General features: G+C 41.6%; 2 protein-coding genes across 22 annotated transcripts in view; one reads left to right on the forward strand and one right to left on the reverse strand.

The window, feature by feature from the left end:
* The window catches only part of cadpsb (Ca2+-dependent activator protein for secretion b), a 57,642-nt gene extending 54,673 nt beyond the window's left edge, over positions 1-2,969 (forward strand). For all 20 annotated transcript variants that reach the window (XM_058632880.1, XM_058632881.1, XM_058632882.1 and 17 more), the window contains 2 exons: positions 817-921; positions 1,585-2,969. In XM_058632880.1, the coding sequence (XP_058488863.1) occupies positions 817-921; positions 1,585-1,761 (282 nt within the window). In that variant the 3' untranslated portion in view covers positions 1,762-2,969. The remainder of the gene's footprint in view (positions 1-816; positions 922-1,584) is intronic.
* A 3,826-nt stretch (positions 2,970-6,795) lies between these two features.
* LOC131460692 (receptor-type tyrosine-protein phosphatase gamma-like) overlaps positions 6,796-25,346 on the reverse strand; it is an 89,345-nt gene continuing 70,794 nt past the window's right edge. The window contains exons 9-30 of one of the 2 annotated variants that reach the window (XM_058631395.1): positions 24,790-24,974; positions 22,839-22,947; positions 22,687-22,736; positions 21,854-22,598; positions 21,039-21,177; positions 18,967-19,005; positions 18,023-18,114; positions 16,611-16,702; positions 15,115-15,211; positions 14,910-14,992; positions 13,937-14,071; positions 13,716-13,850; positions 12,687-12,862; positions 12,405-12,540; positions 11,189-11,335; positions 10,229-10,322; positions 9,689-9,765; positions 9,400-9,528; positions 9,144-9,290; positions 8,897-9,039; positions 8,188-8,323; positions 6,796-7,083 (exon numbers count right to left, since the gene is read on the reverse strand). In XM_058631395.1, the coding sequence (XP_058487378.1) occupies positions 6,937-7,083; positions 8,188-8,323; positions 8,897-9,039; positions 9,144-9,290; positions 9,400-9,528; positions 9,689-9,765; positions 10,229-10,322; positions 11,189-11,335; positions 12,405-12,540; positions 12,687-12,862; positions 13,716-13,850; positions 13,937-14,071; positions 14,910-14,992; positions 15,115-15,211; positions 16,611-16,702; positions 18,023-18,114; positions 18,967-19,005; positions 21,039-21,177; positions 21,854-22,598; positions 22,687-22,736; positions 22,839-22,947; positions 24,790-24,974 (3,233 nt within the window). In that variant the 3' untranslated portion in view covers positions 6,796-6,936. The remainder of the gene's footprint in view (positions 7,084-8,187; positions 8,324-8,896; positions 9,040-9,143; positions 9,291-9,399; positions 9,529-9,688; positions 9,766-10,228; positions 10,323-11,188; positions 11,336-12,404; positions 12,541-12,686; positions 12,863-13,715; positions 13,851-13,936; positions 14,072-14,909; positions 14,993-15,114; positions 15,212-16,610; positions 16,703-18,022; positions 18,115-18,966; positions 19,006-21,038; positions 21,178-21,853; positions 22,599-22,686; positions 22,737-22,838; positions 22,948-24,789; positions 24,975-25,346) is intronic. The other variant, XM_058631393.1, reaches the window with a different exon arrangement.

Genomic DNA, 25,346 nt, shown 5'->3' on the forward strand with positions numbered 1-25,346 from the left:
AGTATTTTTGGAAAAATTGTGCCTCCCAACCTCAGTTTCCCCTGAGTCGAGAAATATCTTAATTCTTTTTTTTTTATGTTACATGCCCACCAGTGACACCTGGTCCAAGCCTTAGTCTGAGGCTTGAAACTGCGATGCTAATTCCGCGGACGGGACGCCGGATACCTACAACAACTCCAAAACCCATTCTGCGGTGCTTAGTTAGCTTAACTTAGCTTAGTCGGCTGGTAGTTAAGTTTGGAAAATGAAAACTTCTCACTTTTATGTTTTTTGTGACCTGGGACCTCAATCCTAGAATGTAAACAGTGTCCGCCATCTTTGCTAACAGTTACGCTCACCGGACCAAGTGTCACCGGTGGCCACGTAACAAAGAAAATAATAAAGATATGAGGTTGGGAAGCACAATGTTTCAAAAATACTAGCCCTATTCTAGTAATACAACGCTAAAGGCAAATGGGTGAAGTATTCCTTTAATTCTTACATTCCCGCCTCAGCCTGTTAACTTGCATTGACGCCTGACTCCCGACTCGTGAAATGCAAGAACGTCAGCCTTGTGGAAGTGGGTTTAAGACTCGTCATTAATCCTCACTAACTGCACACGCGGGTGGAATGAAATGTAAAACCCTTCACGGAGGTTTTATTGAAGTCGTGCTGAAACATACACGCGGGGGTGCTTGAACGCCGATGTTATTGTCAATCTCCGCTCGCGTGTTCAGCCGCAGTTCGTCGTGCGTGTCTTTAACGGTTGCCCCGATGTCTTGAGTGTGTGAGAGTGTTGTGTATCTTGCTGGAGAGTGTTGTGTTTATGTGTTTCAGCAATGGTACACTGCCACCATGAACCTGCTGGGGACCTGGCTCACTGAACGGATGGATCAGCAGCTCCACGTCTACCAGCTCAAGATCCTGATCAGGATCACAAAGGTAGGCCAGCAGAACCCCGGTGGTTTGGTAAAACCAGAGGTGGGAAGTCAGGAATTACATTTACTCGCATTTCTGTGATTGAGTAGGTTTTTAAAATGTGTAATTTTAATTTTTTAAGTATGTTTTTTTGGAAGCAATGTACTTCACTAAGTTTTAAATCACATCCATTACTAAGTAATAAATTTGAAAAAAAAAACACGCACCAGAAACTTTGGCAGTGAATGAGTAGGACAAAGGAATGATGATGAGGACAAGTGACTGATGAGGACAGGTGAACTGGCACGAATGAAGGTCCCTGAGTGAGTGAGAAGGTTAAAGCATTTGTGACCTTTGACCCGTTTTGAATGTGTTTACAAATTTTATTTTGTCAGCACTTTAATTTATAAAGGTTTGCCTTTAATTAAAAAAATAAATTCATGTGAGATTTTTCTCCCCTTGTCCTTTTTGCATGAGACAAGAAATAATCCCAACCTTGTTAAAAAAAAAAAAAGTAACTTTTACAAGTACAACAAGCTACTTTTTTTATTTTAACTTTATATTTTTAGACCAGTACTTTGACTTGCACTCAAGTCAAGTCGTGGTACTTTTACTGGAGTAAAGTATTTCAATACTCTTTCCACCTGCGTCCTCACCGTCCTGACGCGTCTCCGTGTCTCCCTGTAGAAAAAGTACAGGGACTTTCGCCTGCAGGGCGTCCTCGACTCCACCCTGAACAGCAAGATGTACGAGACGGTGCGCACCAGGCTGACCGTGGAGGAAGCCAGCGCGTCAGTGAGGGAGGGAGGAATGCAGGGCATCTCAATGAAGGACAGCGACGAGGAGGACGAAGAGGACGACTAGAGCCTGTGCACTGACACTACTGCCCCCCTTTTTCCCCTTCCCCCCAAAACTCCTCACCCTGAACCCCCCTTTAACACGTTTGACTTTAGCCTGGTTACCGATGCATGTACCAACTCAGATAGCCACTCTAGGACCTCTTTGTCAGCTCGAAAAATGCCTATGAAGGAACTATTAACTATAAAAAAAAAAATTAAATAGTAACTTATACGGAAAAATCAAAATAAAAAAAAATGTTTAAAAAAATAAAATAAAAATAACCACGATTGGCAGTTTAGCTGTGTCATGATAAAGATAGCACCTATCTTTGTTTCATTCATTTCTGAAACCATTCCTATGTGTTACTAAGCAATATGGAGAACCATTTGTTTGAAAATGTTGAGTGAGATTAATAGGTGTGTCCCTGTCCAATGCAAACCTATATGGCGCTTCTTTGTCGTATTCTACATTCATTAATGGTTACACTGTCGTGATGAAGAGTGTGTGTGTGTGTGTGTGTGTGTGTGTGTGTGGACCCTTTCCTTTGTCTTGTCTGTTTTTAAGTGAATGCCAACTGCTTCAAACTGAAAATAAAAACCTCTGTATTTGTTTACGGCTGTTCCAGACAAACTGTCGTCTAACTCACTGTTATCAACATCAACAGTCGGTCGAGACCTGCATTTTTACCATGTGTCAATGCTATGTGATTTCATCTCAGTTACTAATTAGACGCAGGTTCAACAGGAGCCATGAACTTCAACAAGTGGGTATTCTAGAGATGCAATATTCTCATAGCTCCATTTTGATAACTTGGGAGATTCTATTTTTATTTCAACATTCAAAGGCCTTGAAACAGGTTCTATTTTAATTGAGTTGCACTTTTACAGAGAAAAGAGCAAAAAAGTAATTTTTTTTATTGAGAAAAAAAAAAAGAAAAAAGAAAAAAGGTTGGTCTGTCTTTGTTCTGTAATTGTGTAGAATGAGATGTCAGGCATTTGTTTGGGTGTCAATGTTGTTTTGTATATATTATATAAATATATATAAATATAAAATGCTGTACATTGCATTCTGAGCCATTGCTGCATGCCCGTGGGTTCCCACCCTCCCCAAATGCTTTTTGTTTTTCCGTGTGAATTAGCTGGTGGATTCATTCTTGCTTTTGCCTTATGAACGCCAACAGTTGTAATATGCAAGAGCTGTGGCCTCGAAATAAAAAATACTGTACATGTGCATCCTCTGTCATGTGTCATCCTCACTTACTTCCTCCGAGTCTCATCAGAGTAAATGGCAAACACAGCCTCGTTGCATGGGAACCTTCACATTTTCAATATCTTTGCGTGATCAAAAGTGATATTTATCGCCACGCACATGAACGCGAATGATACTTTTAATACAGCCAGTTATTCAAATGCATTAAGTTGTAGCTCAAAGTTCAAATTGGTGCCAGCTCGAGAAGCAACATTATGACTTCTACTTCTGTCATGTAATTGTCCAATATGAGTTCTGAATGCACTGCAAAAAATGCCTCTAAAAAACAAGAAAACATAACAATTATTAGGGGAAAATCACTTATATAAAAATGGAATTATCTTAAGTATCTTCAGCCTTGATAATAAATTAGATAAATACACTGAATTCAAGTCAATTACACTAGTACCTATTTTCATTTTTTTGCAGTGTATGAATGAATTTGAACTGTACCACAGGTAATTTGCTAATTCTATACATTGTAGTTGAGTATACTCACATAATAGGATATTGGTACTGAGACTCAAGTGAATACTCATGCTATGTTGTATGGCGACGTACTGACAGCAGAGGGCGACCTTTGGGAAAAATCCACCAATCAGTGGTTATACTGTGTGAAAATCCATTTTCCACCACTTTAACCTCCACATGAGGGTCCCGGGGGGGGGGGGGGGGGGGGGGGAAGCTGTGCCAATCTCAGCTGACGTGGGGGTCAAACCCTGGACAGATCGCCAGTCCATCACAGGGACACATAGAGAGACAAACAACCATTCACTCTCACACTCCTTTGGTCAATTTAGAGTGTCCAATTTACATAATCGCCACGTATTTGGACTGCGGGATGAACCCGGAGAACCCGGAGAAAACCCACGCACACACGTGGAGAACATGCAAACTCCATGCAGAAAGGCCCCAGACTTTTATATGATGTACAATAACACATTTGACCTATTAAACAACACTTTAATATAACAATATCATAGGGACGTATACGGCTATGATACTATTATATGAATGCAATGTGATGGACAAAATGAGTTCATCATTTATTTAAGTTATAAGTCAGATTTCATCACCGCCCCGGCTAAAATCCACTGAGGATATACAGTAAAAAGCAGCTGGGACACCTCACAGGGGCAGGCTTTCCACGATTGTGAACATTTGACATTTGAATAAAGTACAATCTGTCACAGGGCCACTAATCAAATCAACTATTTGTATGAAAATACATGTCTGTCTATTACCACATAAGTTACAAGTCAGTCTTTTGTTTTTTCGAAGCAACAAAGCACTCACTTTTTTTTCAAACGAGTGAAGCAATACCAAACAGAGGGCGCTGGCGTTTGTACAAAAGAGAACAGAGTCAGATGTTGCTAAGGAAACTTGAGCTATACGTGATAAACAATCTGGTCTTTTCTCCAAATGTTGGAGAGTTCTCACTGGACTTAGTAAACTCCCCTGTAACAGAGAAGTGGGTGTTATTATAAATCAGGGTTTAAAAACGGGCTCATAATCAACAGCCACAAAATAGTGTGACGACAGAATATCAGCGCGGATAAAACACAATTCTAAATCATTGGAACTTAAAATATTGTGGAGAGAGGAAAGCATCGTGTGCGCTGATCTACTGTAAGGCGAAGTTCCTGAGGACAGAACAGAAACAAGCTTCACTCGGGGGCTGAATTTTGTGCACATTTTGACACAAAAGAAATCTGTACTGCAAGACTCAACAATCTTTTTCTAATAATTAAATAGATCTCAGGACAAAAAAACCATTTCCATGTTGCAAAGTGGAACCACATCTTTGGTTACAAATAAAGCATCAAGCCACCAAAATAAAAACAACACTACCTATTAAAAAAAGTAGTCCCAACCACTTCAGTATGTTTTAGTCTCGAGTTGCAGTGGATGTAATTAGGATTTTTTTTTGAGGGGGCGGGCACTGATCTTAAGAAAATAACTATGTAAAATTGTAGGTTATTTTGTTCATTTTCTGGCTAAAATAAGATATAATATCCCTACACATAGTTAAAAAAGAACATCCTAAATCCCTATTTTTTTTTAGGACATTCTATTCTAAAATCCTATTTATTTTCCACTAGAAATTAGTACCTGCTCAACGTGGGCGGAGTCATCACTGCACGGCTGCATGAAACTGCTGAGACTTTATTTTACACACACACACACACACACAAACGAGTGCCTAATGACTTGTAAAGTCAAACTGAATCATTAGAATCAGTTAATTACAACTATTTGTTCAGTCCTTGCTCCATGACCGGAGCACAGACTCCAGCAGTGCTGTCGCTGCATACGCCAGACTCCTCTGTTAAATATTGAGATTTTTAGACATTTCCCATGTAATTGTTGGAGATCAACCCACGTTTTTTAGGATTGTGAAGTCTTTTTAACCGATCTACAGTTCGGCTTGATTCTTGTGTCAAACTCTTGATGTGTTCGTTCCGGTGGAAACACGCCATTAATCACCATTTTACCAGGTCACACATTGACCATGTTATCCAAACTCTTACGTATTTATCATCACGTCCATGACGCCTGGTGGCATTGTTTCTCTTTAGCAGGATCAACAAAACCTGAGAAGGTAAAGGAAGGGGAAATTCTCTGGTAAAGCTCTGATTTTAAAGTGTAAGGATTGTTGTAATCTCCTTCACACGGACACAAAGCCCAGAACTACACTTAACTTTCCTGAGGCGACAAAATCAAGCCATGACTTCAGTCTAATGCAGAATCACAAGCAGGCCTTCAATCAGTGTAGAAACTTGTGAAACTACTTCTTATTTAAATAATAAGAGGTTAATTTTGACGCTTTGTTTTCACTTTGATTTAGATTTTTAGATTTTCTTTGCCGTTGCATCAGCGTTAAAAAGGCGTCCTCATCACAACCACTGCAAACATGAAACATTGCCGTGTGGGGGGCGGGGGAGTGAATTCTTTTGGCACGCATTGCATCGTGTCCAACACAGATACCTACATGAGCTTACATGTGCTATAACCACTGAGCTTTTTGACAGTTTCAGGTAATGAAAGCCTGAGAATGCAGGAAAATATTATATAGACGGAGCCGTGTGTAACGACCTACACACAATATCCAAAAATGATGAATCTACACAATGACCAGTGGACAAATTAGCAAAAAGTATTAAAAGAAAAAAACAAACAAACATTGGCTGGCTATTGAGGATATTATATATATATATATATACATATATATATATATATATATATATATATATATATATATTACAAAACAATATAACAATATAAATCCCTCTAAAAAAGCAATAAATGTTCACAATACATGATGTAACAAAACAAAATAAGCCATAAGTACATTACACAAGACAGCAGTGAGATATTTGGACAATATGTGAATATTAGGCGGGTAAAGAGTTCTCTTCACGTGGGACGCGGGGGTGGGGGTGGGGGCGGAGCCCCAAAGCGGTTAGTCTGATTGACGGTGACGAAGTGACAATGCATGCTGGGCTACGTCGTGATGCAGTGGTTCGTCGTGAGACCTTATTGGAAGTGGATCGCCTCAACTCGTCCCAGTCTTTATGCTTCGGGGTTTTTTTGTCTCGTTATGGTCCAAGGATCCCAAGTTTCTTGTCATGTAGCCAGAATTGAACTCGCTGGATTTTAGGCAGTAACACTGATAGTATAGTGCAAAACCGGACAGAGCTGCTGCTTTTTTTTTTCTTTGCTTTTTTTTTTTTCTCCTCACGCCAACTTAAAACAGGTGCAAACACTCAGCAGGATAACATTTAAGACGAGAAATAAAGGACAAAAACATAAATATCAAAAAACCTTTTATCAGTATAAAAAAAGTAATAAGGTTATTTCATTTAATCAAGAGTCCGGCAAAAAAAGGCCTCAGAAAAGTTCTCCGATCTTTTTTTTTTTTTACAAATTAAGTGCCCGTGGGAATTGTCCTCAGACGAGCGACTCCATGCTCTCTGCAGGGTCCGACTCGTCCGCTGTCACCATCACTCCGTTAGTGTCCATGTGCATGGGGCTCAGGCCACACTCTCTGTTACTCACCAGGCTGAGCATGGCTTTGTAAAGGTACTGGTACTGCTCCTGTGCACAAACAACCACAGGTCAACGACAAATCACCCAATAATGAACACTGCTAAATATAGTGACACAAATCTACTTCCATATTTTACCAAACAACACTTTTTAAGAAGCAAAACGACAAATAAAATATACACTTTTGGTTTGCAAACATCGGAATTGGATTTGCTTCCTCACTTGTTCTTTGTGCTGTGGTTTTTTGTTTGTGATTCTGACAATGGGCGGGGCTTAGGAAGCTGCCTGCTGATTAGCTACTGAGTTTTTGGAGCGAGTTGCTGTCCGTATAATTGTAAGTATCTAAGGTTTGTCAGATTACAAGCGTTAGATAATTACAATTATTAGCTGTCGCTCCAAAAGTCAATAGCCAATCAGCAGGCAGCTTCCTAAGCCCCGCCCACGGTCAGAAACGCAAACAAAAGACCACAAAAGACCATCAATATTTTATTTGCAATTTGTGTATTTAGATGTTGTGGTTCATTCTTAGATAATTGTTTGCTCAGTCCAGTAAAAAACTAATAACAACATAAAATACATTCCTGAACAATCAGATTATTGGATATTTACAAGGAATCGAATGTAATGTAACCTGTATTTGTTTTGGTTTAAGAGGAGCATACAGTACTTACTATATGTGGAAAAAGAAACCTAATGCAGACTTAATGTCTAACAGAAATAACAGGCTTCAGCGAACAGAGCTAAACAAAGGCTGGATGATGGATTTAAATTTCTCATTTCTCAAGAAAAAACAACTCTAAATAAATCCTTAAATTGAGGCCATTAGGTGTCATTAGTCATTTAACCATTTATTATTATTTTTGCTGCTTTTTAATGGCCTTGAATGCATTAATCCCACTATAAACATTGCTGGATGACATTAAAATGAGTCTGTTGGCCACTTGATGGCAGCAGAACAAACACTAAACAACTGCCTGACAATTTTTTTTTCACTGTAGTTTAAAATAAACAAAAGAGGTGGCGATTAACACACAGATGCAGCAAAGCTCCATTACACACACGTCACCTGATCCACTGTAACATCCCATCAGTGCAACATGTCGCCGACTTCTCACATGTTCAGACTTCACAACACAAAAAGGTGAAACTCACTATATCAGTGAAGACTCCCGGCCTCATGAGGTTGATCATCTTTGCCACCTGATAGATGTCGACGACGCCCTCGTTCTCCAGCTGCTGGGAGAGCGTGGTGAGGGCGCAGAACATTCCTGACGACACTGCTCCGTACCTTTGTGACAAGATTCAACAATAAGCTCTCTCTGTGTGTGTGTGTGTGTCAAATCCACATTCATTTTTTATTGTGTTGTCAACAACATGACATGTAAAACAAGTGTTACATGCAGAATACAGAATACACACATAATATACTGAGCAGACGAGGCGTGATGGAAACTGCCTCCGCACAGAGACCAGTTGTTAAAGCAATCACTGTTCTATTGGAACATGAAGCACTTTTAAGTATTATGTTAGCGTCTGGTACAAAAGGACACACAGAGCTGTCTGTGTTTAGTCTGTGGCTACTTCAGGTCACGTCTGAGTGTCTAGACTTAAAGTGAAGAAGAAGAGGAGCATTTAACCGATGCTTTCATTAGTCTGCGAGAGAAAAAAAAAACATCAACTGGGAACTTTGTTATGATTGCCTGGTTCCCGACACTTAAACGTGGTGTGTTTGTTTATCCTGGTGACTGCCTGCAGATTCTCTCGAAACCAGAGCCACGGAAAAACTCTCAGCGTTTTAAGTGCCCCCATTTAGTATCCGACGGGTTCAAACTATTTACAAAGGTAAAGGTAAATAACATACTCATCGTGCACGATGGTGGGGCCGTCTCGAGTCATCGCCTCCTCCTTGATGACGCCGATGAGCTCAAAGGTGCTGCTGAGCGGAGCATCAGGGTTCGGCCATTTCGGGCACTGAAAATGTCTCACTTCCAGAACATAGTCATCCTGTCACACACACACACACACAAGGCAGAGATGTAAACACACACACACACACACACTGTACATACCATGACATACATGAAAGAACAGGACACGGGAGCAGATACCTGAGTGGCTTCTAAGATGAAGTCATGAATGATGATCTGCTCCTCGTTTGAGAGGCACAGTCTGTCCTTGCTGATGAGTGTGACAGTGAAGGCGATGCAGTTCATGGCCTCTTCACGACTTGGCCAGTAAACAAATTCATCCTCAGCCTGCGGAGAAGCAGCAGCAGCAGCAGCGACATCAGTCTTTTTTTTCTTTTTAAATGAAGCAGACCTAAATAACAAATGAAACATGTTATTAAGTTTAAATGCTGCGTACCAGGCCTTGGTTGTCAGGCAACATGACAATGATTTGAGCATTATGGTCCCAAATCATCCTCCAGAAGTCTGTGGTGGTGTGGGGCAAGGGATGCTGGGTCACGATGAACTCATTACTCCTGTAGTAACCCTGAGGTGACAGAGGTGAAGCGGTTAGGGACGTTTTCTGATGAACGACGGTAAACAACTGACAGACAACTACAATTTCCATTTTTCAAAGAAAGCGGCATAAAAGAACGGTCAAGAAGACACGTCAATAAAAAAAAGAAAGAAAGGGGCAAAGACTGTACCATTATGTAGGACGCGTTAATGTAATCTGTTCCTTTCATTCCAGGCAAAGTGGTGAGTCCAACCCTTGCTCGCTCCGCTGTCAGGGAGCAGAGAGTTGGAGGAGGAGAAGAAAAAAGAAAAACGACAACACTTTAAATCACAAACCAGAGCTCTATAATATTATTGCACTGGCTGATAATGCACACATTCATTACCAGTCATCACGGTTGCTATAGCAACAAGCACCTCTGTCAGTGGGAGGCTCATAGAGAGATTAAGTTATAGGATTATGGAAATAGATTCTAATTTTAGAGTAGGGACTGTCTTTAATAATATACCGAGTGAAAAAAACTACATCTGCAAATGTCCCGCCTCCAATTCTGATTGTCTTTCATTTCAGAGGGAAAGGTAATAAAATGTGTGCTATTCTTTTTTTTTTTTTTACTTTTTATGGCGTTTCATCCTAAATGCTGACGTACAACTCAACAGTATGACCTTGCTTCCCCCTGAACCACAGCTCAGGTGTCACAACGCTGTGGTAAAACAGCTGAGATACTCACAGGGAACCACTGAGGAGTTGCGGTTCTTCTCCTTGTTGCAGTCTTTGTGGGCACTAAAGCACTCGACGAAGCGTGTGTTGCACTGAGTCAGAAGCTGGAGAGAGAGAGAGAGAGAGAGACAATCAGAGGATCTGCTATCAGAGGAAAATCGTCGACTGGAAATTAAACCCAGACACGACACAAATAACAGACCATAATGTTGTTTATCAGCAGGAATAATAGTTAAGTCTTTTATGTCAACAAGAGCCTGAACAGCAGAGGAGGAAATAACAGTCTGTGGAACAAAATGAGTTTTGTCTCTGCTGGTGTTGAAAAAGCACAAGCTTGATGGGAGCAGGGTTCACGTTAGCCAGTGTCTGCCGGCTTATTCTGAAATATTCAGATACCTATGAGATAATGTTAACAAGCGAGACTAACTGCACAATAACTGCTTTAAATTTTTATTTCGTCTCGCCGAGAGTTTCTCGTGTCATGTGACAGATGAACGCGTGGCTCGGAGAGGCGGTGCCACGGAGTCTGTGCTCCGGTCATAGGAGGAAGTACTGAACAAATACTTTTAATTAACTGATTTTAACTATAAAGTTACACTGAAAACAAGTCACTCGTTTTTGTGTCGCGTGTAAAACAAAGTCACTGCAGTTTCATGCAGCCGTGCTGTGATGACTCCGCCCACGTCGAGCTGGGACCATAATGGAAAAGGGCCAAAAGCACTTTCTAGCGTAAACTCTGGATGGGACACTGAGGCTTCGCATAGCGCAGCAGGGTTGACGGACAGGAGTTTATTACAGACCACATCATAGTCACGGCCGTCTCGTCTCTTCCCGGCCAGTACTTTAAAAACCACAGTTTCACGTTTTGCTTAAAAAGCCTCTGACGCAAAGACGGCCTGGACGGCAGGTGGCCATGCCGGTGCAGATGGCGACAGCTCGTGTCAGTCAGATCCCCGGAGGGTTTGCTCACCCTGAACTGCTTCTCCAGCCGCGTGTAGCCTGTCGAGTTGGGCGTGAGGATGCTGTTGACGTAACCGTGCAGCTGCCAGGCAGGCACCTCTGTCTCTTTGCACAGGATCGCCTCCGTCAGAGCATCATGGATGAAAACATATTGCTCCTGTGGCGGGAAATTACACCAAAGTAATTTAATCAGATATATTAGTATTTGCCATGGAAAGCAAATTAAACAGGGAAATAAAAGATAAATATACATAATGTCAACATGAGCCTTAATCAGTCTGTGTTGGTGCAGTTTCTGTGTGGTAGCGTCTTCATGAAATTCTCATCTTTTACGTTTTTTAATTAAAAGTTGATTAACTTAAGTTTATTTAGGAATAATGGGCCCCAGCGTGCAATAAAAGGTCGTCCTTTTCTTCCCATTCAACTAAAATTACATGCACTGTTCTTGCCAGAGAGTTTGATAATTTACTGATTCCAGACAGACTTTCACAGATGGGTGGAATAATAAAGTGGGAACATTTTCTATCAAAAAATGAGTTGTCTCAGTGCCAGATTACAAACCCCAAAACACTATCTGTGTCGGTAGAGAGTAAAACACAGTATATGTGCTATTTCAACAACCATTATGATGAATAAATACAGAAAATATCACCATATTAAACATTTTTGATTATTAACACTGTCTCTTATGAGTAGTAACTTAGGAAATGTAAATATAGGCCAGGTCATTTGAATCTGCATAGTAATTAGTACCTAAATGGAGTCGAGTTAAAAATACTACAACACTGTGAATTTTAAAGCATTATGGACATATTATATATATATATTAACTATTCTCTTCAGTGACACAGGACCATCATCATTTAAACTTCAACAAAACAATCAGATATAGGAAAGAATATAAATATTTCACATGATTTGTATGTTTTATTCACTTCAATATTATAAAACTAAGTTGTAACTATTTAAAAATAGGACTTCACACTAACAGGGGATCTGTAGACACACCTAATAGTGAGAGGAGGCGGAGAAGACGGCGGCGTTACGTGTTATAAATCTGTTTTGTGGTGAGTATGTAACAGTTTGTACGGTGTTGTCATCAATTCTGTAACAGCGTGACCTTTACTCGAGCCAACAGCACTGAACTGAACTGCCGTCCTCGCGCCGCCTCCGTCTTCACTCCTGACCTTTTTCTAATGCAGTGTGATGACTTGGGCTCCTCTTACCTCCGTCTGCACTAGGTAGTTGCGTTGTGTGCGGATGTGTTTGAGGAAATCCAGGACACTGACTGTGCTTTTGTCCTTGATTTGTCGCAGCATGCTGTCAATGACGATGTATGTTCCTGTGCGCCCAACCCCTGCACTGGAAGGGGGAGGAAAGAAAAAAAAAAAAAAAGCAATATGAGCATAATGTTAGGGCCCATAGAGGGAGCTGTTAACCAGGTCAGCTAATGTGAGCGCCTGACACAGGTGTACTCGTTTATTTAGCCCTGGAAATATGAAATGTACCTGCAGTGCACCAGGACGGGACCCATGTCTGCAGAGTGAGCGGCTGCTGATGAGCGGTTGATGAAAGTGAGAACAGGGAGGGTGTATTCTGGTACTCCCATGTCAGGCCACTGAGTGTAGTGATACTGGACCACAATGCGTTCATTCAGCTTCCCCTTTGGATTCCCCTTCTGGCTCTGAAACATAAAAGCAGACGAGGCCCCGGTGAGAAGATAACACACGCCCCTCATTTATTGCTCATTAGTATTTACTACGCGCAAACTCCCAGCTCTAAGTTGTGTAGTTGAACCCGGCTCGCAAATGAAACACGTCCAGGAGAGCTATTTAAGGTTCAAACATCGAAGCAACAACATCATCAATGTACAAAATAAGCCAATTAACTTTAAAAAAAAGAGATTTCTCATTAATACTCAGTATACACATCCTCTACAGGCAGAGGAAAATAAACTTTACAAACAATTTACAAACATTCACCAAACTAAATGACTCACACATTTCGGGATACTCCGTTACCCATCATGCAAACTAACAACTGACGGTTGTATATATAGAATAGTGTCCACTTCCTTCTAAAAACACAGGCCACAGGGCTCCAGACTACATTTTTGCATTGGTTGCACTGGTGAACCTAACTTTCACCTTCAGTGCCAACATTTTAAGGGTTGCCTTTTAGTCATTTACCAGGTAAATTCAGAATTATTCTTGTTTACAATCATTGTGCAGGTGTAGGTAAGTGTGTGTCTTTTTTTAAGCACCAGTTCAGTGTAGTGTGGTCTACTGTACTCTCTCCTACCACCTGTCCCTTCCTCAGATTTCCAACCCTTCATTCTTCAAACTCTGACTGAAGTGACATCACTTCCCCGTGGGCAACAAAAGCCTTGAATGCAGTCGATCTCCTCAGACTTTGAGATGTAAAATCATGAGGGTTCCCCCTTCAAGTCTTACTGGTGCAGCATGATTTAACGGTCCCTGCACACGTGCAAACGTGAACCTGAACTCAAACAAAACATATGGTTGACTTTTAGTTACCTTTTTAACTTTCGTGTTCCTGATATGGAAACGCCGCAGTGTGTAGCAGGCGTGCACTTTGGTGCATTTCAGCGTCACCACGATGTTCCCGTACTGCTCGCTGTTCTCCATCGGCCAGTACTGGTCACATTTCCTCTGAAGGACACGACACATCTCCATGAATGACGATTTTATCACATCTGAAATACAGTCGTGTGTGTGATGGAGGGAATTGAACCTACTCTTCCTTTCTCCACCAGGTTTGTGATCATTACAATGATTCCAGTGTTCTGCTCCCACACCATCCTCCAGAAATCCTCGAACGTGGACTTGAGAGGACCCTGCGCAGCGATATATGCTCGGGGACGGTTGTAGCCCTGCGACACAGAAGTCATGAAGAGATTATCAATCGATCACTAAATGAATCGTCAACTATTTTGATAATCGAAGAATCAGTTTGATTGTTTTTAAGCAATTAAAACCAGTTTTCTGATTTTTCATCTCCTTTAAATGTGAATATCGTCTGGTTTCTTTAATTCTTTAACAGGGTAAAATTCAGGTGAAAATTATTTAGATGTTTTTGTTTAAATCATCTGATTGTTTGAATTGTTGTTTTTCATTAACGCACAATTTTTTTCTATCAAGAGCAAATTGGACCATCATGTCTTTTTAATATCCCACTAGAGCTGAAACGACTAATCGATTATTAATCAATTACTAAATGAATCGACAACTATTTTGATAATCGATTAATCAGTTTGAAGCTTTTTTCATGATTAAAACAACTTTTTCAATTATTTAAGCTTCTTAAATGTGAACATTTTCTCATTTCTTTGCTCTGGATAACACAGAAATCATTACAACTGAAACATTTTTGTTTTTTGGACCGAACAAGACATTTGAGAACATCATCCGTTCCAGGTTTGACAAACATTTCCTGACATTTTATTTTATGGACCAAACCATTACTCAATTAATTGAAAAAATAATCGTTGGTTACAGCCCTATCAATTAACTACCCACAAGTGGTGATAGAGCTTATATGGCTGCTTCACTAACTTAAACTAGTAGGTTAAGGAACTCACTCCTTAGTTTAATACAGTCTGCATGACATGCAGCACCAAGCAGGTCAATTTCACCGCCATTAAAACACAAATAACAACAACAACAACAACAACAACATAAAAACTACATCACGTCGCTGATAAAACTCACATCCACATAGTTGGCGTTGATGTAATCTGAATGTTTGGCGTCCTTCCCGGCCAGCGCTCGTAGTTTCACCCTGCTGTGGTCATCTAGTGGAAGCAGTGACACATCGGTGTGAATTATTAAAAGCATGAAAACGTGTTATCACAACATTATTGGATTCTGCGGCAGCAGACGTCGTCATCGTCGTGGGATTTTCCTGCCGACTCACAGGCCACGATGTTGATGTATCTGTTTTTGTGCTTGTTGTCGGGATGGTTGGAATGTTCGGCTGTGATTTTCAGGTCTGCAGTCGAGCGCTGAACTTCCTGGAAATAGAAAAGAAGAATGAATGAACGAATGGAGCAGATACTTGATTTACCGTCATGTAAATAAAGGGTTAGGGTCATATTTACTGAAACAATGTGCTTTCATATCCGCTGCATTTTTCACTGCGGTGCATTTGAAAGCAACGCAAACAAGCTTCACATCCAATGACCCCAATTAAAATGAATCCTCTCAGGGGCGAAGCCTTTGCCTCGCTCCTTAAACTGGCTTCACAGCGAGTAGACCGACCATCTCTAATTATCTCCTCTCTCTCCATCGCTTTTGCTCGACCATCTGTTCAAAATGAGTAACTCTGCACACAGAGGGCACGCAGAGAATAATCCCACTAATGTTCACACGCAGCCCCACTCGCAAATAACACGCGCACAAAAGCGGGAAGATGAACGGTGCAGAGGAGCCTGTCATCACTTACAACCACAGAAGACTGTCTGGGGCTGTGGAAGAGGCTGTGTGGAGCTTTATTTAGTCAGAGCAATTCTTTAAAAGGCCCAGTGAGTAAAGTTCAGGTGAAATGATTTACATTTTTTTGTCTAAATCACCTGATTGTTTGAATTGTTGTTTTTCATTAACGCACAATTTTTATTTTTGTATCAAGAGCAAATTGGAAGCCATCATTTTGGACCATCATGTCTTTATAATATCCCACTGGAGCTGAAACAATTAATCGATTATTAATCGATTACTAAATGAATTGACAACTATTTCGATAATCGATTAATCGGTTTGGAGCTTTTTTCATGATTCAATGTGAATATTTTCTTCATTTCTTTGCTCTGGATCACAAAGAAATCAATAAAAGGGAATCATTTTGGTTTGTGGACAAAACAAGACATTTCAGAACATCATCACTTCTAGGTTTGACGAACACCGATCAACATTTTTCAAGGTTTTTTGATATTTTATGGATCAAACGATTAATCGAGAAAATAATCGACATATTATGTTGCAGCTCTTTATCCCACAATAGAAAACCTCATGCCAACTGAAGGCTTCACTCTATGTTACACACTGTACACACTGATGCTATGTACAGTATACGAAAAGTTACCCGTGTTCACTTCCACACACACACTAAAGCTAAAGTACAGCTCAAGCTGAGAGGAACACGAGCAGTAAAAGGCGGCTATTTGGTCACAGGCCGACGCACTGAACACATTTTACTTTGTCCTGAAAAGTCAGGGGATCACCAAACGCTATTACAGTTTACCCTGAGGCAGATATGAGAGGCAGTGTGCGCCAGCTTTCACGGCAGTCAATAAAATAGTTGCCGGCACACATTTTCCTAAAAGCCACTAATGTCGGCGCGAACAAAGGAGACAAATATGAGGTTTGGCGATGCTTCAAAAAGCCGTCGCCGTGGACGCGGTGTTTACAGCATACCTCAAAGTCCTCGGCAAATCCTTGCAGGTTGTTCTTGTAGAGCTCCATGACGTGTTTAACAAACTGCTTAACGGGAACTGCATCCATGTCATCTGCAGAGAACATGCAGCAAGGTCCCACAGTTAGTGTTTGTGGTGGATGATGCAGGATTAGAAGTTAGTGATTAGCTGCTGTGTGCACAAAAAAATCCCGCTTTTGTTTAGATAAGATTACAAATGGAAACAAAAGACAGCTAAGTAGAGCATAGGGTTAAATTTCTCAAATGTGATGCGTTACAATGGTATTTTTGAGCATTTCACCGGAGGAGGGAGCATCTGTCTGATCGGAGCCAAATCAGCCCCAAATCACACATGAGGGACCTTCAAGGCAGGTCACCATCACGCAGGGACAATAGAGCGGGGGACCCAGCTGTCAGTGGTGATGATGCCGGCCAATGGTTTAAAAAACACACCCTTACAGCTGGGGCCCATTAGGTCTCCCACTTGCCTCAGTGGTTAAGAGTGTGTATGGGTGAATTCTGGTTTGTTAATCCACTCATTTATCAAAATGTCGTAAGGGGCAAGAGGACAAATCAGTCTAAATAACCTCAGAATTGTTCTGGGTGAAAAGTTGTATTTAAAACATTCAAATGTTGACTAACAATGTCTTTAAATATGTTAAAGATAGACATTTTGTATTTAAACCAAGACAATGGCAAGTGATTTAAAACAGAGTGTGTACATATGCTGTGAATAAATCACCATATTTTATTGGAGAGGCGACAAAAGGAAAAAAGGACGAAGACGAAATAATGACAACAATAGAGACAACAAAACAATAAAAAGCAGAAGAAAATGTAGCACAAACACCGACAGTGTCAGCCGTGCTCGTCACCTATGATACCACACGGTTGTGTCTCCAAGCTTTAAGCAGCTGTGAAAATAAAGCCTGATATTGACAAGCTGCCACTGCACTGCAGCCTGCAACATAAAAGGCTTAGAAAACCCAGTCACACAGCTCTTATAAAGAGCTGCTCCCAGACTCATTGCACATGGAAATGGACAGAAACCCTCTCAAACGCAGACAGGATAACTGAGATGCTATTGAAAAACAGTTAATAGTGACGCACAGACAGACATAAGTCATTTAGACTCAGTCAATACCCCCTTTGTAAGTCTTATAGATGCGCTTTATTCGGATAAACAATACAATTTCGACAGATTCAATTACATCTGCAGGAGTGGTTGGGGCCCTCAACATCACAAATGTTTATTATCACCATTTTTAAACAAAAAAACATTTTACAATCGGATCAAATTTAAGTGTTTAACAGGATATCACACATTTCCTGCTTGGAAATCACTCATACTTAGTCACAACATGACGTGGCACATGCATGCATGTTCTAACACAATGATTAAAGCATGGCTCACCTGGTATTGGGATGACAGGGATATTTTCATTGGCCACCACCCGTGGAGAGCTGCTCTCCTCCACATAGAAGTGAGCTGTCTGGAAGAATCTCCTACGGGGACACAGAGAGCAGCACAGCAGGGTTTCAGCACAGTCAAACCACAGTCAAACCACACACACCTTTATCAGATAATGCAATCCCAGATAATTCCGGGGGGGGGGGGGGGTAATGCACAGGACAGATAATGCTACAGTAAATAGCATTTGGGAGTCGTTATCACGTTATTCTCAGATCCAGGCCGTCGACATCGCCATCTAAATAACGAACGGAGTGACACGAGGATGGCGGGAAAACTGCTGCTAATGAAAACCCCAGAGTAGTTTGGGACACAGCTGATCGCACACAGATAGAGCAAGTGGCTCCTGAAAACACAGCCGGAGCAGACTGCGGGGAACAGGTAAACAATTCTCAGCAGTACACACACACACACGCAGAGCACAGCACCAAATTTAACGCTTTACTCAAACTGACGCCAACACTCACTCCCTACCCTCAGATTACCTCTAGGGAAAAAAACACATGATTTTCATTGAACCCTGCCACATTGTGAGGATTCCTCGACTAAAATATACAACTGATGCCAGCTGCTGCTATTTAAAAAGTTCTGTTTTGATTTACATCTCCACACAAAGGTCATTCCTGAACAACATGAGTTCAAGGTACAGAGTTTTGTTTGTTTGTTTCTTAGAATATTACCAATTCTGGATGTTTTCTGGTTTCAAAAAAACAAGAAACACACACAAAATAAAAGTTCCTCCACTTTTGCAAGCCAATAACAAATAGAGGGTCTTATGGCATTGCACAGCCTCTCTAGCCTTAATCCTCACCTCCTCTCCCCCTCTCTCTAACACACACACACACACACACACACAATAACTGTAATAATAATTCCCTAATTCCTACCTGTACTTGATGCAGAGGAATGAGCAGACGCTTGTCATCCTTTCAGACAGATTTAACAAAAATAAAAAAAAGGTGGCAAAGCATTAAATAGACAGAAAGAGAGAGAGAGAGAGAGAGACACACACACACACACAGAAAGAGAGAGAAAGAGAGAGGAAGAGGAGAGGGTGGAAAAAAATGAGGGGGGAGGAGAGATCTCCCCCTGGCTTGCATCACATACTCCCAATCTAATGGTTCCCTGTGGGTGCAGATGAGGTGTAGGTAACAAACCAGCATTGTCAACACCTCTCTGACTACATCAAGGGGCCTCACAAGAATAGTTTGCATTGGGGGAAATGGAAACTGGGATGATATGAGCTCTCTGGATGAACGTCAAGTGTAAAGACAGTGGAGTAAAGCATCCCACAGAGTCACTCAGACAAGACAGGATGTCTTCTCACTTCAACAACCGTGATTCTTCTTTTTTCAAACACCTCGGGACTACTCTTCCAGATGTGCTCGGTAACTGCAGCAATTAATTCCACTGTAGAAAGACTCACACATTAAGCCAAACAAGTAAAAAATGAACGAGCTAAAAATAAAGACTTTAATGTCTTGCTAAACTTCAGTGGACGGCTCATAGATTACATTTTTTTTTTTCATTTATAAATCAAATGAGAAATGTTGTGAAGTTTTTTTTAATTATCTAAACATCTGCAAGCAACGACATTAACTTCAATAGCAGCACTGTCACTTAGTGAGACTACACAGAGCATGAAGAGTAAAGACAATGTGAGCGGCTTGATAGCGTCATCTTTTATCATGGTCTTTCCCAAGGGGAAGCAGACATTGTCTGTGAACTGTGTTGTCACAGCAACAGCTGTGATGGCCATTTTCTAAACCCAATGCTGCCCCTGCTCAGTTTCTCAAACACCACCAACTCTCACTAATTTATTTATAGACCGACTTCACCAAGACAGTCCTGTTGTTTTCTGTCGTCTGGATTTTTAACATAATATAAATGGAGCTGATAACCAGGCTTTTTCATTTACACTCCAGGATACAATACATGTTGCTGTTGCTGTCCCATAAACATCCGCCACAGTAATTTCACACAAACAGCACATGAGTAGTTTTTTGGGCCAGAAAATGTCCTGTGAGTAAGTGCTTTTGCCAATTTTTCAAGAATAACTTTCAATATCTGGCTGTTATTTACAATTCACTGCATTATAAAATAGTGTATTAGCAATTTAAAATGAGGAAAACACTGTAGTTGTACATGAACACCAGATTTTGCAGTATGAAACATGTTAAATATACATTTTTATGGAGTTTTGTCCTATTTTCCATATTTTTCCCTTTCTGGTGACATAGACGCTGATTTTTTTCGGCTTCCTGAAACAGCGCGAGTGAAATTACCATAATAACCACATGCCTGCTTTGAAGTGCAACTTCAGCGCTTTCAGAAACCGTCAGAATTCTTCCCATAGCACAAACCGTCGCGTAATTACGGTAATGCAAAGTGCACTTGTGTGAAAACGCTCTAACCCAATGGTTATAATGACCTTGGTGAATTTCATCACTTCCGTGGGGTCCACAGTATGTTAAGCTTATCAGAAAGGCCCCAATAATGCATTCAAGAAAACTTGTAAATGTCTTCACCTCGTGGGAATGCATGCACTACAAATAAAAAACAATATATATAATTGATCATTGAAAACCCAGCGAGGGTGCAGAAGCCTGCAGGCTTGCAGCCCCTCGCTCAGGCGGGTGGATGGGTGTGATGTCAGCACACAAACATGGTCACAAAAATATGCTTAAGTGCTTAAAACTGACATATTCACAGGTCTGAACATGTAGCACACACACTGGAGCAGAAGGGAAGACAAGACACACGTGCAGACATGTCACTTCTCCTAAAAAAGTGCACGGATGAGGTCAGTGTGGGTGACTGGCAGCTCTGCTTTATTTCCTCCTCAGTAATAATCTTATCAAGATGAGCCACTTCTGTGCTTGACGTAATGGCATTTCACTGTTAAGCCAAATGCCCTCTCTGTAATGATGTCAACTGTAATAGACTCTGTCCTCCTCACCTCCAATAGACCATCACAATCAGCAGCATTATGAGGCAGAGCAGGGTAAGAGCGGACACCACCACCAAAGGGACAATCCACACCATCCTGCCCATTCCCGGAGGTGGACTTCGGGTGACGTTGGACAAAGTGGTCCGGTCTGAAACGTAAAACATTCAGGGATAAACACCAATTCACAAAACTTCACAGAAGTGTAGGAATAATGTTCCATTTGCAGATAAACTTGAGACATCTTGGTTAAAAAAATAGGTGCAGTTTGTGTTGATGGGTCACATTCATGTGTGGCTGATGGCGACAAAAGATACTCAAAGCAAACCAGTTCAGTTAAAATTGTGCCTCTGCTCGAGCAGATAATAACTTCAAATTATTGAAATCCTGAGCACAGCATCAGCATTAATGAAAAAATATTTCTCTATTAATGGCACTGAAGATGATATTAAAAAAAAACTACACAACAATGGGCAAAATTATCTTCAAACCCGTTCTCCCTTGGTGAAAACCGTTGTGATATATGCTAAAAGGAAATTCCTCAGGGCACGAGCCCTCTGGCAAAGCGCTCTCTTCTGCCTCTGGGGCTCAGTGTTGACACAAAAGACTAGAGCTTTGACTTTGACTGGAATAATAGCAGAGATAAATGTCTTAAACCAATATATTTGTTCAATGAAATAATAATAAAGTGTTGGTGCTCTTCACCAAAGTCTGGCATAACAGCTGACAACAGGTGAGCATGAGTCATCGGGGGGAATTCAGTTTAAAGGTGTAAACTTTAAACAGAGGTTGTTTCTTATCCGTGTGAAAGAAGAAGGTCTCCTCACCAGTGTGGACAGAGAAAGGCCAGATTTTCCTGCCATCGCTACTGATCTTCGGCGTCAGCGTGGAGCTCTCGGGGATCTGCATCTCAGAACTGTCATTGCGGGGCTCCTGAGTGAAGACGGCGTTTGCATCCGTGCGGTTCTTTTCCACGACGACCACATGGTCCTCCGCTGTACCCGCGGGTACCGCTGTGCCTTTAGCCGTCGGCTTCCCATCGCCTTTCTCTTTGGCTGTGGATGCAGGGGTGGGGATTATAGGCTCTACGGACACTGTGCTGTTGTCTGGATTTTCCTCATTATCAGGTGCATTCTTGGGCTTTTTCTTTTTCTCATCCTCGCCCTCCTCCTTCTCCCCTTCCGTCTCCCCCTCCCCCTCCCCGTCCTCGCCCTCACCCGCAGCCGGTTTGTCCTCAGACGGGGTGTCCGTCTCTGAGCCCTGGACACCCGTTTGCTCAGTGCTGGACTTTGCAGGCGTGGCTGTCGGACGGTTGGAGTTCTGAGGGGCTTGCGTTGAATGTGTGGGCCACACCGAACTCGGCAAAGAAGAAATGACCCCTCCGCCAACACCCAAGCCAGCCAGCAAGGAGCTTGTCACTACTGATGCCACTGTGGCCTGGCTACCACTGGAGGAGGGGCCCATCCCTGTTGCCATGGAGACAATGGAGAAATGGATTCCAGACGACGTCCAAGTGGAGGAACCAGAACTTATTGGAGCCATATCTGCAGAGGAAGCTGGAGAAACTGTGGGCTGAGGGAGACGGGCAGAAAATAAGTGGTTATCCAACAGTACTGCTGCTTACATGTCACTAAAACTTGCACTGCCATCTTTGTCTTACCATCCCGGTCTTCACAATACGAGAACCTTCAAATATTCTTGTTGTATTTGCTGTGGGGGGAAAAAAACCCAGAGAGGAAGCAGAGTTTTCAAAAAACGTTATGTCGTATTTGATTTGTACAAATTTCAAAACATGCAATGACAAGCAGCTACCTCTGAACAGCAGTGTTTGGCTGAAATCACTGCGGAGGTCATGTTGACACACCGCCTGCACTCTGAACAGGTACAGGATGTCAGGGGACACATTTGTGATGACTGCTTTCTGCAAGAGAAAAGAAAAGAACTTGGGATTTGCACAAAAAAAAACAAAAAAAACTTGGAAGTGACATTGGAATTGGTTATGAAAATGCACTTAACACTGCGGCTGCAGTTAATTCACATTGCAAGTGCAAGTATTCTATTCCAAGCTTCACTACTTATCGCGCGTTATAACCCACAGTTTCGACAAAGTTTAAAAAAAAGCTAATTTCCTGCCAGATGTAATTGTGTGATGCAGTTTGCAAATGGCTTTACTTGTACACAAATGGCCCTCAGAAAAGATGAGTGATTGCCTCGGGTGTTGCAGAGAGCAAGTATATTTTTCATCAAATAAGTCAAATCAAGGTGTCCAGAGATACAAACCCAAAATTGAAATGGAAATGAAGAGAGGCTGACGGCACGGAGAGAAAAGTGGAGAGAGAGTACTGACAGTAAATAGACTGAGAGACAAGACAGACGGAGGGGAAACCACACAGACGTGCCACACAAATTCATATCTATTTCTTTCCACCAGGAAATAAATATTATAAAAATTTTAGCTTGATAACCAAAATCATTTAATCATAAAATTGTGAGAGCAAGAAGTGTTACCCGTCTGCCAATGTGCACAGTTCAAATAAAAACGAGAAACAGAGAATGCACACGTTGCTGTAGATAAAGGAAGGCTCTCAGGGTGCAGTATTGAACTACATTAAGCTGAAACGGTACAGCGTCTGACTCCAGATCAGAAAGTTGCATGTTCAAATCCCATCAAGGGTTATAAAAAAAAACCTTGATATTAAAGGAAGCAAAAACACACCTAGTCAAGAACAGTATAAATGAAGGGTTCATTCAAAGCTACAGGTCATTTATACAAAATCGAAAACAAAACAGCTATTTTTATATTTGATTTCTGGAATAGATCCTAAATGTGACACACTGATCCTTTAATGGTGGAACACCTGCTTGTCTCAAGGACTTGGTGAATATAATAGTAATGATCTGATCCATTCCCTTGTTTCTAAGCACCGGAGGATTTGGTCCAGACGTATTCTAGAATTGTCCTGTGACACACGCAGCTCACGATCAGGGAGAGTCTGTGCGATACACACTTTCAGAAAGCGTGACGCCGGGGTAGAGCGGGTAGGACACCGGTGAACATGCACCGCTCGCTGTTGGATTTTTGTAAGGGTATAAAATCAGAGAGAAGATTAGATGGTGCGAAAACGAAGATCTGTGTAAGTGTAACCTTCTGCATGCTGAGAAGGTGGAGTCGTGATAAGTTAATCTTTCAGATATAAGAATAGAACCGCACGACAAATGGTGTCAAAATCTACGGAGAGATCTGATCAGAGGAGCTACACTCTCAGAGTTAGTGCCTGAAAATAGACAAGACTTGATCAAGTATTTACTGGTTTCCACACTACAAAAGTTAAAAAAAGTAGATTTATTTAGTTTACACTGATTTTATTGAGTTACTTATGACACTATATTACACAGATCTATTTAAGAGAACGATTAGAATTCAAATTTATGCTAAAAGCAATAATAAAAAACAAACTGACAGAAAAAACCTACACTATTTGTATTTTCCACCACACAGCATATGTGTCTGTTGTGGTGTTGTGTTGTGTTATGGATCAGTGATGTGTGAGACAGGCCCAGGTGTCTATTCTTAGACAGCGGCGCGTCTGGGTGCTCATATCAACTGGCAGCCACACGTAAAGTTCATCAAAAATTGTCATCTCTTACTGTCGTTGCCGCCGATCCCGCCGCCCTGTGATCCTGCCACATACACCTGGGGCTCCGTGAGCTCATCAGAGTCTTGCACAGGGACCATATGATCGCATATGATGGTCTGACTCACCATGCTCTGGTCCCCCGTCTTGGTGAAGGTGATTTCGTCCGCGACGTCACGTTTCACCCAGCTGTAGGACACCATGTAGCTGGTGATGGGCGGGTGGTAGACAGTCAGGGGGCGTTCCCAGCTCACCATCAGCGCCGTCCGGTTCAGTGGCTGGATCTTCATGCTCACTGGCGCACTGCTGCACACTGACAGAGGAGAGAGGGGATGCGTGAGAGAGGAGCAGAATGAAAATGAAATGTCCCATTTAAAAAAAAATGCAGAGCTGTGGTCGAAGGGGCAGCTTTAACAGTATTCATTTGTGATACTGTGTATGGGCAGAACGCAGGTTTCCTTTTAACAAGGTTGTTATTACCGCCGTCTGCTGACCTGACTCAGACATTTCCACATAAGAATCCACTAAAAGGTTAAGATAATACAGTAACTCGACATAGAAAGCACTCCTGGGGTCTTGACTGTGGTCAGGCACGACATCAGACGTCAGGGTTGATTATTGGTGCAGACATTTTCACATTAGAGCTGATACAATTAATCGATTACTAAATTAATCAACAACTATT

This window comes from Solea solea, chromosome 6, assembly GCF_958295425.1.
Source record: "Solea solea chromosome 6, fSolSol10.1, whole genome shotgun sequence".
Taxonomy (NCBI): domain Eukaryota; kingdom Metazoa; phylum Chordata; class Actinopteri; order Pleuronectiformes; family Soleidae; genus Solea; species Solea solea.